The sequence below is a fragment of the Rhinolophus ferrumequinum genome, chromosome 9 (assembly GCF_004115265.2).
Source record: "Rhinolophus ferrumequinum isolate MPI-CBG mRhiFer1 chromosome 9, mRhiFer1_v1.p, whole genome shotgun sequence".
NCBI classification, from domain to species: domain Eukaryota; kingdom Metazoa; phylum Chordata; class Mammalia; order Chiroptera; family Rhinolophidae; genus Rhinolophus; species Rhinolophus ferrumequinum.
In genome coordinates, this window is record NC_046292.1 from 57,841,770 (window position 1) to 57,857,508 (window position 15,739).

The window sequence follows — 15,739 nt, forward strand, 5'->3', positions numbered from 1 at the left end:
AAGTGTAGAGTGAGAAGAAAAGAGCAAAGACTGGAATCTGGGGCAAACACATCTAAGCAGAGAGAGACAAAGAAGGCCTCAAAGGAGACAGACAAGGAATGGTCAGAGACAGGAAAGCAAAGGGAGAGAATGGAGCCAAGCAAGGAGGATTTCCCAAGTGAAGGAGTGACCAGGGGTGGCAGATGTAGCAGTGAAGTTCAGGAGGGAACTATCCATTTTAGTTGGCAATGTAACGAGAAAATCATATGGAATGCCTAATTTATATATAAGACTGATGTTCACAGAAGTTACCTGGTTTGTCCAAGACTGTACATCTAATAAACAACCTAACAGGAACTCTAATCCAAATTTTCTGGTGCTAGCTTCAGTGCTTCTAATATCACTGTCTTCTTAATGTCTTTGAAAAATCAATAATTAATGTAGAAATTATGTTTAGGGCATGTTTATAATTTTGAATATTTTGCTACCAAGGTCTTTAAGCAACAACAGTTGTAATAGAGTAGTTTGGATGGTTTCAAATTATGTTGAATTAACTTTTTGTCAAATTGAAAAATGCACGGGTTTGTAAATTTTTGTATGAGGGCTTATGGTAAGGTACAAGATTGAACCTGTATATGCCATTTGTTCTGAATTTTTTAAATATTGTAATACCCATTTCACCACGTATAATTATGATCATTTACATATTGAGCGCTATTATTTGGTCCAATGCATGGTCCCTAGTTGGCTGACATAAGTAAGAGAGGGAGGCATTTTAGGCAGAGTTGAAGATGACTGTGGACTTCGAGGAGGACGGGCATGAGTATTTAGAGCGTTGTTGAGTGAAGATGGAGATAGGGTAGTAGGAGACAAAAAGGAGGGGGTTTAAGGAAACTGAAAAATTTCAGCTACAGTTTAGAGAGCATGGCGGCTCCATTTTGTGACTAAAGGTCACCGTCTGTGACTCCCTTCCACAGGAACTTCCATGATGGACTGATGATTTAGTGTTGAAATTCACTAAAATGTGTGACATTCGACTAATTTTTGAACATTTCAGAGTCCATGGCATGACTTTGTTGGAATCAGTTAATACTTTTAAAAGCCTTCATAAAACCAAAATTCTCACTGTCATTATACAACTAAAAGTGAATTTGGTTACTCTAGGAATAGCAAATGTTAAATAATGTTAAATCATGTTCTGTTAGATAAGAAATTCAGAAATCTTCTGTACTTTTGGCAGTTTAACAGAATGATGAGATATTTCAGTGTTTTCCTTAATCAGGAGAATGACATACGTGTAAATACTGTTATTTGACTCCGCACTGTCCTTGATTACAACAATAGGAGTGCTACTTGCATGTCGTTGACTTGGCCCTTTAAAAATCAGAGACCAAAACAGTCCCTGACTTTGTCACAAATGAATGAGTTCACTAAATGAGTTCTAAACCACAACCAGCTGACAGTACCTGAGAATCATTTAAAACCTGACTCTGTGTTTCTGCTTAACTCCAAGTAATTCTAAGAGAATAACTGTTAGCATGAATCAATTTAAAAAGAAATAAAGTTGCTTAAATAAAAACTCTGTGCTGCTCACATGGGGCAAAATACTATGTCTGACTTACTCAGCACAATGCTCTACTGCCAGTTGCCAGCTAAAGATTACAAATTCACTAAATGTGGAGAATACTATCAATCATTCCTTTTTGGCTTCCAACATATTTCTACTGCTCAGAATTGTGGTTCTCAAATAATTGGATTAAAACCTTAAAAACTAGTTGATATTCCCCTCCCACGCCCTATCCCCGCCACACACACCAGTTGTACTTTGTCATCAACATAATACAATGGGTAAGAATGCCGACTGTAGTCAAGACTGCCTGTTTTTATCCCACGCCCACCATTCATTAATTGTGTGGTGCTGGGCAGGTCACTTGACTTGGTTCTAAGTTTCAGTTTTCCCATTTGTAAGAATTTACAGAAGACTTCAAATCTTATTAGACAAACTCCAAGACATTATTCCTGTACTAATACTTTAAGAAATTTTAAATGATTGGGCTTGGATATTTTTTTGAGAGGGTTTGGTAGAGGGTTTGATAATTTATCTGAAAAGATTATTGTGGGGAGTAACTGAAATAATGCTTGTTAACCACTAGGCACATTACCTGGCACACAGTAAAGACTCAATTAATGTTAGTTTGAATTATTTTCTTCATTAATTTTATTTATATTGTGATCAAAGGATGTGTTAGTGAGATAGTGGGTTTAGATAAGACAATACAATCAATGACTGTGGAACAGAGTTCTTTCCTGTGAAGTTACTAAACCAAATGTAGTCAAATTCATACCTTTAACCTGGGTTTAGCTCAGAAAGACAATAGAGTTAGCAATTGAAATACACTGTTGTTTCTACCAGGCAGAGTCACACTTTTATAAAAATATCTATAAAGGAATCCTATAAATATTTATCTGCTTGATTTTGAAATTATTTTCTCTGACATAAAACTATTTATGAGACATGCGTTCTATTGGTTTGTAATCTACACCTTAGAAAACAATTCCATTGTACAAAAGCTAATAAACTTTTTTTGCTAAAACTTTATCCTCAAAATGCAGAACAGAGCAAACTGTCAGCAAAGGATCATTTGCTTATATTTTAACCAACAAGATAAGGTTTAGTAATGTTCAAATTTTCACAAACTTTCAAAATGAGAGCTCAGAATACTGAAATGACATTTAAAAAACTATTTTAAGTGGTTTTACTCATAGTAAATTTAAAAATCAATCTTATTTTCTGAGTCTATAAATAAGTCAAGCTATAATTTGAAGATTTTTTTTTTTTAATTAGATGAAGAGGGGTGGCTGATTCATTTATCCTTCAGGCTAATACTCTTGACAGGCTAATTCTTCACTGTCACCAAGCCACACAATTTTCTTTCATTTCACCAGGGGAAAAAAGAAAAAAGTTCTGTCTGGCCAAATAATTCAGCTAAAACTATCAATCCCTATAATCCCAAGTGAGATTGCTCAAATTTTCTTCATACTCTTCAGTATCTCTCTTTTAAATTACACAAATAATATGTCAATGTATGCTCACTGGCAGGGAAATGTAGATTTTTACTGAAGAGGGAGAACATGAGTCATGAAATTAATGAAAATTATTGATACCTACTAATGTTAGGTATTATTCTAGAGTTTTTCATATATGTTATCTTTTCTAATCCTAGCTAGGAAGCAACAGAGTTGGAATTTGGATTTAGGTTTTATTATCAAATTGTGATTATCAAAATGTGAGGTGAAGGCTTGTATTAGTATGGGGGCAGTGGAAATAGTGAAATAATATATAAGAACAAATTCAAAAGAAAAATTCACAAATCTTGACAATCTATTAAAATTTAGGAGACAGAGAAGAATAAACCAGAAATAGCTCTAAGGTTTGAGAAGCTATGAGAATGAAGGGTAGGTTTTGCTGGTTATGTAAGAAGAAATATCTAATAGGTAACTCTAAATATGATATAATGGCTCAGGTAAGAGAACAGGCCTAGAGCTATTTGTTATTTTCATCTCAGGCACATAGAATTACATTGCTCATAAACCTTGGTTAATGACACACTCTCACCCGTGCATGGTCTGCTTTTATTAGGTAATTGTTGTTAATAATATAATAAGCACCCACAGACCTATTAAATAACAACAGTTGGGACCTTGTTAATAGTTACATGGCATCATGTGCACCCACCCCCATCATATTTACTCCTCTCACAAAGAAAACTTTACCCCAGATGGCTTCACTGGGAAGTTCTTGCAAACATTTAAGGAAAAAATAATATCAATTCTACATGAACTCTTACAAAAAATTTAAATATTTCCCAACTCATTCTGTGAGAACCGTTATTACTCTGCTAACAAAAGCATATATTACAACAAAATAAAACTACAGACCAATATCATTGTAAACATGGATACAAAACTTAACAAAATTTTATCAAACTGAATCTATCATTATGTTAAAGGGATAATGCATCCTGACCCAATGAAGTTTATCCTAGGAATGTAAAGTTGATTTAACATTTGAAAATAATGTAATGCACCATAATAAAAATAAAAACCATATGATTACCTTGACACAGAAAAAGCATTAGATTAAATTCAACATCCATTCTTGAAATTATTCTAGCACCATAGGAATAGAAAGAAACTTAATCAGATGTAGGGCATCTAAGAAAAATTTATAGCCAAAATCATACTTAACAGTGGAAGACTGAACATTTTCTCCCTAAGATCAGGAACAAGGCAAAGAAGTCTGCTCTCACTACTTCTATTTAACATTGTACTGAAAGTTCTAGTTAGTACAGTCAGGCCATAAAAAGAAATAAAAGACATCCATACTGGAAAGGAAAAAGAACTGTGTCACAGATGATATAATTGTCTCTGTAGAAACTCTTATGGAATTTAAGAAAAAAAACAACCCAATGGAACTAATAAGTTACTTTAGCAGGGTAGCAGGATATAAGATCAGAAGACAAAAATAAATTATATTTATATATACTAGCAACACAATTATCAATTGAAATCTAAAAACACCACCATTTACAATAGCATCAACAAATATAAAATTATTTCGGGATAAACCTCACAGAAGATATGGAAGACCTGCACACTGAAAACTACAAAACGTTTCTTAGACAAAATTATAGATGTAAATAAATGGGCAGATACACTGTATTCATGGATCAGAAGACACAATGTTATTAATATGTCAGTTCTCCCCAAATCCATCTACAGATTCAATGCAATCCCAATCAAAATCTCAGCAGGCATTTTTACAGAAATTGACAATCTGATTCTAAAATGTATATGTGAATGCAAATGACAGACAAAACAACTTTGAAAAAGAACAAAGTCCAGGATTCCGGTCAAGATGGCACAATAGATAAAAGCTGTGCTTACCTTCTCTCATGACCACCAAAATGACAACTAAATTACAGAAAAACCATCAGTGAGACTCACCTGAAGTTTTGCTGAACTGAAGCCGTACAACTAAGGACACACAGAAGAAGCCACCTCTAGACAGGTAAGAGGAGCAGAGACACGGAACAGGCTGGTCCCACACCTGCGTATGACCATTAAAAATCAAGGATATCTCAGCTGCAGAGGTCCTCCCAAGAGAAGCGAGGGGTCCCAGCGCCACCCCAGAGTCCCCAGCCCAGAATTCCAGTGCCCAGGAGAGAAGTCCCCATAATTTCTGGTTGTGAAAACCAGCGGAGTTCGGGGCTGAGTGAGATGGCGGGTGGCTGGCGTCCCAGGTGATTCTCTTAAAGGGACTGCACATGGACTTACTTGCTAATGGACTTGCACTGAACTCCAGCACTGGGGCAGCAGCTCGAGAGGCGACAGGGACACATGGGGAGGAACTGAGTTGTTTCACTTCAGGATGAGGACTGGGCAGAGGAACCGGTGGAAGCCATTTTTATTTTGTTGAGCCCTTCCCCTCCCTGCGTGCAGACGCAGGCAGACGTCATATCTGAATCTGCATCTACCTGGCTAATACTCTTGGCCCCACCCTGGTGATTCTGAGACCACGCCTCACCCAACTTTCAGGCACACCCAAGCTGCTTCCTGTGGCTTTTTCATGCAAACCACTTGCCTTGGCTCATGCTGCAGAATTTCCTAAAGTCTCTCAAAGGTTCACAAAACCCAAACAAGCAGCATCTGGCTTTGGCATGTCCCTTACCTCTGGCTGAGCAACCCTAAGCCCAGCACTAGTGGCACCCATTCTGAGTTTGCAGCTTGGCCTCCCAAGGTACCTGCAAGCATAGCACAGGTGGCGGCCATCTGTAGATTGCTTTGTGGCTCATGCCAGGTGGCTCTGGGGAGGGCACAGACTGGGCTGAAGTTGGACTGCAGCAGGTCCTTTGGCACAGCCAGTGGCCAGCTGTGAATTGAGCTGGAGCATCACCCAGCCACCTTCAAGGATGACACACCCAAAGGGCACACTTGTCAGGCACCAGAGTCCTGCTAACGTGAATCCTGTCCATAGGATTCAGCTCCTCCACAATAGCTCCTTCACTATAATCACAACCAGTCCTCACAATTAATCAGCTTGAGGCTCAATCCCTCCAATGGATGTGCAAACAGCAGCCAAGGCTCAACTATAACAGGAGGACACACAAAACTCACCAAAAGGGACACACTTGGAGCACCCAGCTCTAGTGGCCAGGGTGACTGGGCCACTGGGACCTGCAGTACACCTACTATCTAATGCTACTCTACTAAGACTGGGAGGCATAGCAGCCCTACCTAATATATAGAAACAAACACAGAGAGGCAGCCACAATGGGAGACAAAAACCATGTCCCTAATAAAAGAACAGAACAAAGCTCCAGAAAAAGAACTAAACAAAATGGAGACAAGCAACCTAGCAGATGCAGAGTTCAAAACACTGGTTATAAGGATGCTCAATGATCTCAGGGAGAACTTCAATAAAGAGATAGGAAACATAAAAATGGAGATAGGAAACATAAAAAAGAACCAGTCAGAAATAAAGAATACAATAATTGAAAGAAGAATATATTATGGGGAATCAACAAGAGATTAGATTAAGCAGAGGACTGAATCAGCAATTTAGAAGCTAAGGTAGCAGAACACACCCAAACAGAATAGCACAAAGAAAAAAGAATCCAAAATAATGAAGACAGCTTAAGGAGCCTCTGGGACAATATCAAGTGTACCGACATTCACATCACAGGGGTACCAGAAGGAGGAGAGAGAGAGCAAGGAACTGAAAACCTATTTGAAAAAATAATGATGGAAAATTTCCCTAACCTGGTGAAGGAAATGGATATTCAAGCTCAGAAACAGCATAGAGTCCCAAGTAAGATGAACCCACACCAAGACACATTATAAGTAAAATGCCAAAGGTTAAAAACAAAGAGAGAATCTTAAAGTCTGCAAGAGAAAAGCAGTTAGTTACCTACCACAGAGCTCCCTTAAGACTGTCTGATTCTCAACAGAAACTTTGCAGGCCAGAAGGGATTGGCAGGAAATATTCAAAGTGATGAAAAGCAAGGACATACAACCAAGATTACCCAGTGAAGCTATCATTTAGAATTGAAGGACAGATAAAGAGCTTCCCAGACAAGTAAAAGCTAAAGGAGTTCATCTCCACCAAACCAGTATTACAAGGAATCTTAGAGGGATGTCTTTAAGATAGGAAAATAAATAAATAAATAAATAAATAAATAAATAAATAAATAATAATAATAAAATGGAAATACGTATCTATGAACAATTACTTTAAATGTAAATGGATTAAATGTTCCAATTAAAAGACAAAGGGTGGCTGAATGGATAAGAATAAAGATCCATACACATACTGCCTACAAGAGACTTACACAGACTGAAAGATGGAAAAAGTCAGTTAATGCAAATGGAAACAAACAACAACAACAAAATTTGGGTAGCAATACTTATAGCAGAAAAAATATACTTTAAAATAAAGGTATAACAAGAGACAAAGAAGGATCCAATAATCCCACTTCTGGGTATGTATCCGAAGAAACCCAAAATGCTACTTTGAGGGGACGTGTTCGTCCATACGTTCAGTGTAACATTATTTACAATAGCCAAGATATGAAGGCAAACAGGGTATCCCTGAATGATAAAGAAGAGGTGGTACATATATAAAATGGAATATTATTCAGCCATTAAAGAATGAAATCTTGCCATCTGTGACAACATGGATGGACCAAGAGGGTATTGTGCTGAGTGTAGTAAGTTAGACAGTGAAAGACAAATGTCATATTTCACTTATAAGTGGAATCTAAAGAACAAAATAAATAAATGAAACAAATAGATACAGAGAACATTTTGATGGTTGCCAGATGGGAGGGGGCTGCGGGGAGGTGAAAAAGGAATTAAGAAGTACAAATTGGTGGTTACAATTTTTAACAAATTAGTACAAATTAATACAAGAAGTACAAATTAGTAGTCATGATGATGTAAAGTGTAGGGAATTTAATCAATAATATGGTAATAACTGTGCATAGTGCCAGGTGGGTACTCAACTAATTAGGGGGAATCACTTCTTAAATTATATAAATATCTAGCCACTATGCTGTACCCAGATATAATATATAGCATAGATAATATAGTCAATAATATTGTGATAGTGTGGTACAGTGTCAGATGGTAGCTGGACTTAAACCATGGTGATCACTTCTTTAGGTATATAAATGTTGAATAACTATGGTGTACACCGGAAAGTAATATAGTGTTGTATATTAGTTATATTTTAATAAAATGTTAAGAAAATAATATTTAAAAAGAGAAGAAAGTGAAGTTACATTACTTTTTCAAAGCTCGTTATGAAGTACACTACTGAAGACTATAAGGTACCCTAATCAAGGCATAGTGATGATAAAAAAAAAAGAAACTGTGGTATTGGCATCGAGGAAACAAATACATTGATGGAACAGAATGGAGGGTTCAGAAATAGACCCACACATGTATAGTTAATTTATTTTGACAAAGGTGCAAAAGCATTTCAGTGGAGAAAGAATACTTTTTTTCAGTAAATAGTCCTGGAAAAAATTGTTACCATATCAGTAAAAAAAAAAAAAAAAAGTGAACTGGCATCATATACAAAAATTAACACAAAATAGATCAAAAGCCTAAATGCAAAAACCTAAAACTATACAACTTCTAGAAGAAAATTAGGATAAGTTCTTTGTGATTATAGGTTAGGCAAGTACTAACCTATGAAAGGATAACATGAAAAGGATAAACCATGAAAGTAAATATTGATAAAATTGACTTTATCAAAATGAAGAATTTATGCTCTTCAAAAGACACTGTTAAGAAAATGAAAAAACAAGCCAAAAACTGGGAGAGAAATGTTTGCAAATCATGTATCTGATATAGCTTGTATCCAGAATATATAAAGTATTCTCAAAACTTAAAATGGAAAAATAAACAACCCAATGATAAAATGGGCAAAAGGTTTGAATAGATACTTCCACTAAAGAATTTTTACAGATAGAAATGATACATGTGAAAAGATGTTCAATACAAAGTAATTGCGGTTTCTGCAATTATTTTTAACCTTTTAAACTGCAATTACTTTTGCACCAACCTAATAGTTATCAGGGAAATGTAAATTAAAATCATAATGTGATGTCACTACACAGCTTTATAATGTCTCGTCAATCAAGAAGACCAAGAAGGTGAGGATGTAGAGAAAGTATAACTCTCATACACTGTTGGTGGGAAGGTAAAATGGTACAACCACTTAGAAAACAGTGTGGCAGTTTCTTAAAAAGTTAAACATACATCTACCATAAGGCCTAGCCATTACACTTTATATACCCATGAGAAATGAAAGAGCATATGTACACAGAAATACTTGTACATAAATATTCATAACAGCTTTATTTGTAATAGTGTCTGGAAACAATCCTAATGACCCCATCTGTCATCAACGGATAGTTAACAAACTGTGGTATAGTCATACAATGAAATAATATTCAGTAATGGAAAGGAATGAACTATTGATATATGCAACAACAGGGATGACTCGAAATACTTACGCTGGGTGAAAGAAGCCAGACAATTGAGTACATACTATGATTCCTTTTATAGAAAATTTAAACAGATCTACAGTGACAGCATATCTGCCTGGGGATGGGGTTGGGAGACGCAAGAAGAGGAGGGAGACAAGGGGCCTCAGAAAATTTTGGGGGGTAATATATATAGTTATTCTCTTGGTGGTGATGGAGTCATGGGTATATGCATAAGTCAGAACTTATAAAACTGTTCACTTTAAAAAAGTATAGTTTATTCTGTGTCAACTGTACCTTAGTAAAGCTGTTTTTTAAAATATATATGTATATATTTTTTTAAGCCATAGATAAAATAAAACTCTAAAATGTATTCAATTACTCCAGAAGTAGGCAGGAAAAAAGTAACAGAGGAACAAAAACAAGGGGGGCAAATAGGAGACAAATATTAAAATGGTAGACTTAAGTCCATTCATATGCATAATTACATTTAATGTTAATAGGCCAAACATTGCAATTAAAAGATATTATCAGAATTGATTTTTTTTAAGGCAAGGTCCAATTATATGCTGTGTCCAAGGGATGTACTACACATGAGAAGATGTAGTTGAAAATAAATGGCTAGAAAAGTATATACCATGCAAACTAAACTTAAGAAAGTTGGTGTGGCTATTTTAATATCAGATAAGTTCAAGACAATGAGATAAGAAGAGGGAAATTTCATACTGATGAAAGGGTCAATTCAAAGAGACGATATTACAATCATAATGTATATGTACTTAAACGAGTTTGAAATTACATGAAACACAAATGACAGAATTAAAAGAAGAAATAGACAATTCCACATAATTGAAGACTGATAGAACTAGGCAAAACAAAAATAGTAAAGAGAAATCTAAATAATACTATCAACCACCTAGAGCTGGTTAATATTTATAGAATACTACACTCAATAACTGCGGAATACGAATTCTTTTCAAGTGCACTTGATATATTCACCAAGCTATTTTGGGCCATAAACTTACAAGAATCGTTTAACACCATGCACCTTGTTCCTTCTGGACCCTAAATCTTGGGAAAAGGAGATGAGGGTTAGCACAATTTATTACTTGCCTGGATTATGTCAGTATTTCTTAAGAAGCAATTAACATGCTATTTGTTTACAAAAATGCATAGCATATTTTAAAAATTAAGTTATTAAAATTTTATTCAACACTAATATATTTTTTCAGGTGCGAAAATATACAAGACTTCATAATCACCCCAAGACCACATAGAAGGAACATGAATGATATTTCCCAAAAGGCTGAGGTAAGTCTCAAAAGTTAAAAAAAAAAAAAAAATTGGGGTAAACATAAGGTTGACTGTATAACTGCTAAAAGGGCAATTGTTTGGTGGAAAGGTTATATACGGAAGTTCCTAATACCGTAGTATCAAGATGTAAAACCTCAGAAGAGGTAAAAGTCATAGGCTGGTCTTGGGCCCAGTATTTTGACTTGGATTCCTATGAAGGGAAACACGGTTATTAAATTTGTGAATGATAGTGAAGTGGATGTGCTGGCTAGCATCTGAGTAGAATTTTAATATCTTGATAACTTTAGAAGTTATTTTTTCAGTATTAAAAAAACAGATTTGATGTATATTCTTAGAAGAAAACTGTAATTCACTCTCAGGTGAGGATCCTTCTTAGCACTTCTTTCAGCAGCTACAAAAAAACTTCTTAGCCATTTTCTGGTTCTTGGCTGCAGTTACTGAGAGTTGTACTAGTAGAAAATCTCACTCCAAGCTATGCTGACACCCTAAAATTATAAATTTTAAAAAATCTTAAATGGCCAATGACACCATAAGTACATAATAAAATAGAGGCTGTCTATGCCACAGATTAATCAAGAAATTTGCCATTAACATTAGGAGAAAGGATTTGGTGTTCCGAGACACATTTTATTTACTGGAACTTCTTTTAGAGATCAGCTTAATTTTCAAAAACTTTGAAAATAATTTGCTTTCCTGGTTTTAGAGTGGAGGAGAATCTTCTCTCCAGTCTTTTATCAGAGTCCTCCTTTGGGAAGTTCTTTTGCCATTTGGGAATTTCTCTCTTAGAGCTCACCCTATTTGGAATGATACAGCCTTCTTATACATTTTTAATGTTGGCTTAAAGAAGTTCTAGATGGGCAGTGCAACAGGAACAATATTTATCACAAAGACCCCGGCACACCTCAGCCACAAACGAGAAATAAAGGACTGGCCTTCAGTTTGCTCATCTTAGATATGGAAACAAGCAAGAATGTTAATATGTGAAGTAGGCTTTAAACTTGAAAACCTGAACTTCAGCTTTACTTTCAACTTCATTTAATTTATTGAAATTAGCCTTGATATCTTTCAAGCAAGTGAGAGTAGCATGATAAAATACCGGTTGTTTTAAATTAGAATACAGTATTCAATTTTTATATTTTACTAGCCTTCAGTGTCAGTGGAATGCACTTACAAAATGTGACTTCTATATATTTATAAAATTTTTACTCTCATATTTTCTGTAATTTCCTCTTTTTGTTTTTAAACTTCAGAAACTATCTAATCAGATTCCAATGGTTCAGATAAAGGTTTCAAACTCATTTCTATTTTTTGTTTCAATAACTAGTTCTTATATTGCTTATTCTGATCTATCTTTACCTAATTTCTTCCTATCTTTTTTTTTTTCTTAACTTTCTTCTCTTTATTTTCTTCTAACGAAGATTCTGCTTTCTTCGTCTAAACCTGTCCCAAAATCCTATGTGCCAAAACTTGGCAAAGGTGATGTAAAGGATAAGTTTGAAGCCATGCAGAGAGCCAGGGAAGAAAGAAATCAAAGGAGATCTAGAGACGAAAAGCAAAGAAGAAAAGAACAATATATTAGAGAGAGAGAATGGAACAGGAGAAAGCAGGAGGTTATTTCATTTTATTTCATTCTTGTGCAAATATTTGTTTTCATCTTTTAAATGTACATTGCATAAGTCACATTAACCACATTTCATATTAACTATAATTAAAATAATTTTCTGTATTTATAAGCTAACTTCAAACTCTACATATAATGTTAGTCTAAATTTGTGACATGCTCATATTCATTTATTTAACCATCTAGATTAAAGAAATGCTTGCTTCTGATGATGAGGAAGAGGTATCTTCTAAAGTAGAAAAGGCTTATGTTCCAAAGCTAACAGGTAAGAGATTTGAAGGGTAAATTGTAAATGAAATTGCAAAACTGGAAACATAGAAAAATGTCAAGCATGTTTCATATATTCTTAGGAACTGTTAAAGGTAAATTTGCTGAAATGGAGAAACAAAGACAAGAGGAACAAAGGAAGAGAACAGAGGAGGAACGAAAACGCAGAATTGAGCAGGATATGTTAGAAAAGAGGAAGATACAACGTGAATTAGCAAAAAGGGCCGAGCAGGTACACTCTAAATGTTAAGTTGGTATTTGCTTCAGAAACTAATTATATAGAGTAAAACGAAATCATTGTTATTAAATATTAAAATATTTTAATGTAACATGAACCTATTAAGTAGCAGCTCACTTGAAAAGATCTTAAGCACAAATATTTAATATCAAATGTCTAGAAGAATAGGGTAGATTGTGCCTATTTTAAGGTTGAATACTGAGATAACTTTTGTTATATACCATCTTATCATTCTGTCCATATTTCTTACACTGTCCACATTCTTTATTTTTCTTGACATGTTAGAAGATTTTATGAAGAAGTAAGGCAATTTCACACACCCACAAGCACCTAACTCAATGCTGGTCTTTTAATAGAAATCAATAAACACTTGTTGGTTATTATCAAACACTAAGGCATATTTAGCATATCTTCCTACTCAAGTATTTGAAACCAATTAAATCACACTTTATTTAATAATGGTATTATTAGCTAGCTTTACTTGTTTTTTTTGGTTGTTGTTTTTGTTTTTTTAAGTTGGGGATGGAAATGGCAGAGAGAGCAAATGTGAGACAGCCATTTCCTTTGTATAACTGATGTCCATAGCCACAGAGGACAAATTAGAATTAAAGTATTATTATTGTGATTTTATATAGTCTGTTAATGAACTTCAAATCCCATATATTTTAGTTCAGAGCATGAGAATTAAGAGGCTGGTAAGTTCAAAATGCTCAAGAATCTGATATAATTTCCAGAAAAAGATAATCTCTCAAAATGATTAGTGATTATAATGACATAAACTTGAAGTTCTAATAGTCGTATTTTAAATAAAGAGCTAATCAGTTCAAAAAATTTATTTAATATATTGATATTTGTTTTACATTATAAATTATCTAGTCAGAGAATCGAAAAGATGACAGAAGACAGTTTTATTGTTTATGTACTTCAACCTGATCTACCTTGGAAAATCATGAGATGATAAAGTTTTGAGCTCTATGAGATAACAGTAGTTGTTATCTCCTAGAGTTATAAATAAGATTACATGCGTTAATAAATGCAAAGCACTTAGAACAGTGCTTGGTACAAAGTACTGTGTTTCCCTGAAAATAAATCCTAGCCAGACCATCAGCTCTAATGCGTCTTTTGGAGCAAAAATTAATATAAGACCCAGTCTTATTTTACTATAATATAAGACCGGGTCTTACCTAACATAATATAATGTAAGACCGGGTCTTACCTAACATAATATAAGACCGGGTCTTATATTAATTTTTGCTCCAAAAGATGCATTAGAGCTGATGGTCCGGCTAGGTCTTATTTTCGGGGAAACACGGTAAGTGGGCTATACTTACTTAATGTTTCATCTAAATAATAATACATATAGATAAAATTGTCATGAAACCATTTTAGTTTCCCCTCCTTTGCTCTTCAGCGTTTTAACAAATATCCTAACATAGTTTTCACAGCATATTGTCTCTTTAAACATCATTTTAATTGTGAGATTGTACTTGGCTTTTTTTATCCTATTCTTTAAGTGCCTTAAATCTATTTGCTATGCTCCTTTCAGCTTCCACTACCTTTCGAAACAGAAAAGTGACAAAGAAGGCAAAGCATATGCCATCCTTGCATGTCAAAGAAATTTATTTACCCAGATTTTGCAAATAACCACTTCTATGGCACAAACAGCCACTTTTATGGTGGCAAATAATGGCATATACCAGATGAATTATAGAAAATAATTGCTATATTTCCTGTATTTCATGACTTTGTACCTCTTTACCTGATGAAAGGATGGTATCTACTTTACCACTGCCACCTCCAGTCATCAAAGATTAGTATACCTTTTGCAATGAAATTTCACAAGGGAATACAATTACAATAAATGAGATTTATAAATTATATATTATACAGATAAAATTATAACTATATATAATTCTACTCTGATATAAATCATAAAATGGGATAATAAAATTATAATAAAATATATAATTAAAATACATGGTGTTTGGCAGCAAATAGTGCGTGTACACATGGGCTTAGTCTGCTTCTTTGTCTTCTGTCCTTTTTCAAAAAGCACTGATTATTCACCAGACTTTTTAAGACCCATTACAACCCCAAGAACTGAATATGTAGGTAGCGGTTTCTCAAAGGAGAACTACGTGTGTGTTGAAGAGCTGAGTTTTAATATGATGAAGACATAGAATACTCAGAGAGAGATGGAAACAAAATATAATCATGAAAAAGAACCACTTTAGTAACCCTAGATACTACATGGCAGGATGCTGTAGAATTCTTATTAATAAAATTTTGGGCCTATTAAATTATTTAAGACTATATAGGTAGAACAAAATGAACTATTAATAGTAATTTCATCTTGCAAAAATAGAAAGTCTTTTAAAACCTAATTAAGTACGTTTTCTGCTCAAATCTAATAAAATTTAATCTATCTTTGAATATAAGAAATAAAGTATGACATAGATCGTCAAGAAGAGTCTTAATGTTTGTTTGAAAAATCCACTTGAACAAGTCCATATTCAAGAATGTTATAGAACAGATTCCTGAGTCAGGAGGGTGGCTGAGTGACCTCCAAGATAAGTTCCTCCAAGATAAGATTCTAAGATCTTATGATGGATTAAAAATGGGTATACTTCATATAGTATTGATGTTAGAATCAAAGACCAATACAATTGAGGGGAGAATCTTAATTTGGCATAATCTGGTTATCTTTGAGGATACCCTGATGGGTAAGGTTAAGATCTATTAACCTTGTAACTAAGGGAAGTTATT

At 34.4% G+C, this 15,739-nt stretch overlaps 1 protein-coding gene across 10 annotated transcripts in view; it reads left to right on the forward strand.

Annotated features, from left to right (window-relative positions):
- The window catches only part of NEXN (nexilin F-actin binding protein), a 43,727-nt gene that overhangs the window by 10,928 nt on the left and 17,060 nt on the right, over nucleotides 1–15,739 (forward strand). For 4 of the 10 annotated variants that reach the window (XM_033113169.1, XM_033113168.1, XM_033113173.1 and 1 more), the window contains exons 2-5: nucleotides 10,766–10,844; nucleotides 12,266–12,457; nucleotides 12,655–12,733; nucleotides 12,819–12,967. In XM_033113169.1, coding sequence (XP_032969060.1) covers nucleotides 10,766–10,844; nucleotides 12,266–12,457; nucleotides 12,655–12,733; nucleotides 12,819–12,967 — 499 coding nt within the window. Of the gene's footprint in view, nucleotides 1–4,885; nucleotides 5,051–10,765; nucleotides 10,845–12,265; nucleotides 12,458–12,654; nucleotides 12,734–12,818; nucleotides 12,968–15,739 lie in introns of those variants that run through there. The other 6 variants (XM_033113170.1, XM_033113177.1, XM_033113176.1 and 3 more) reach the window with 3 other exon arrangements.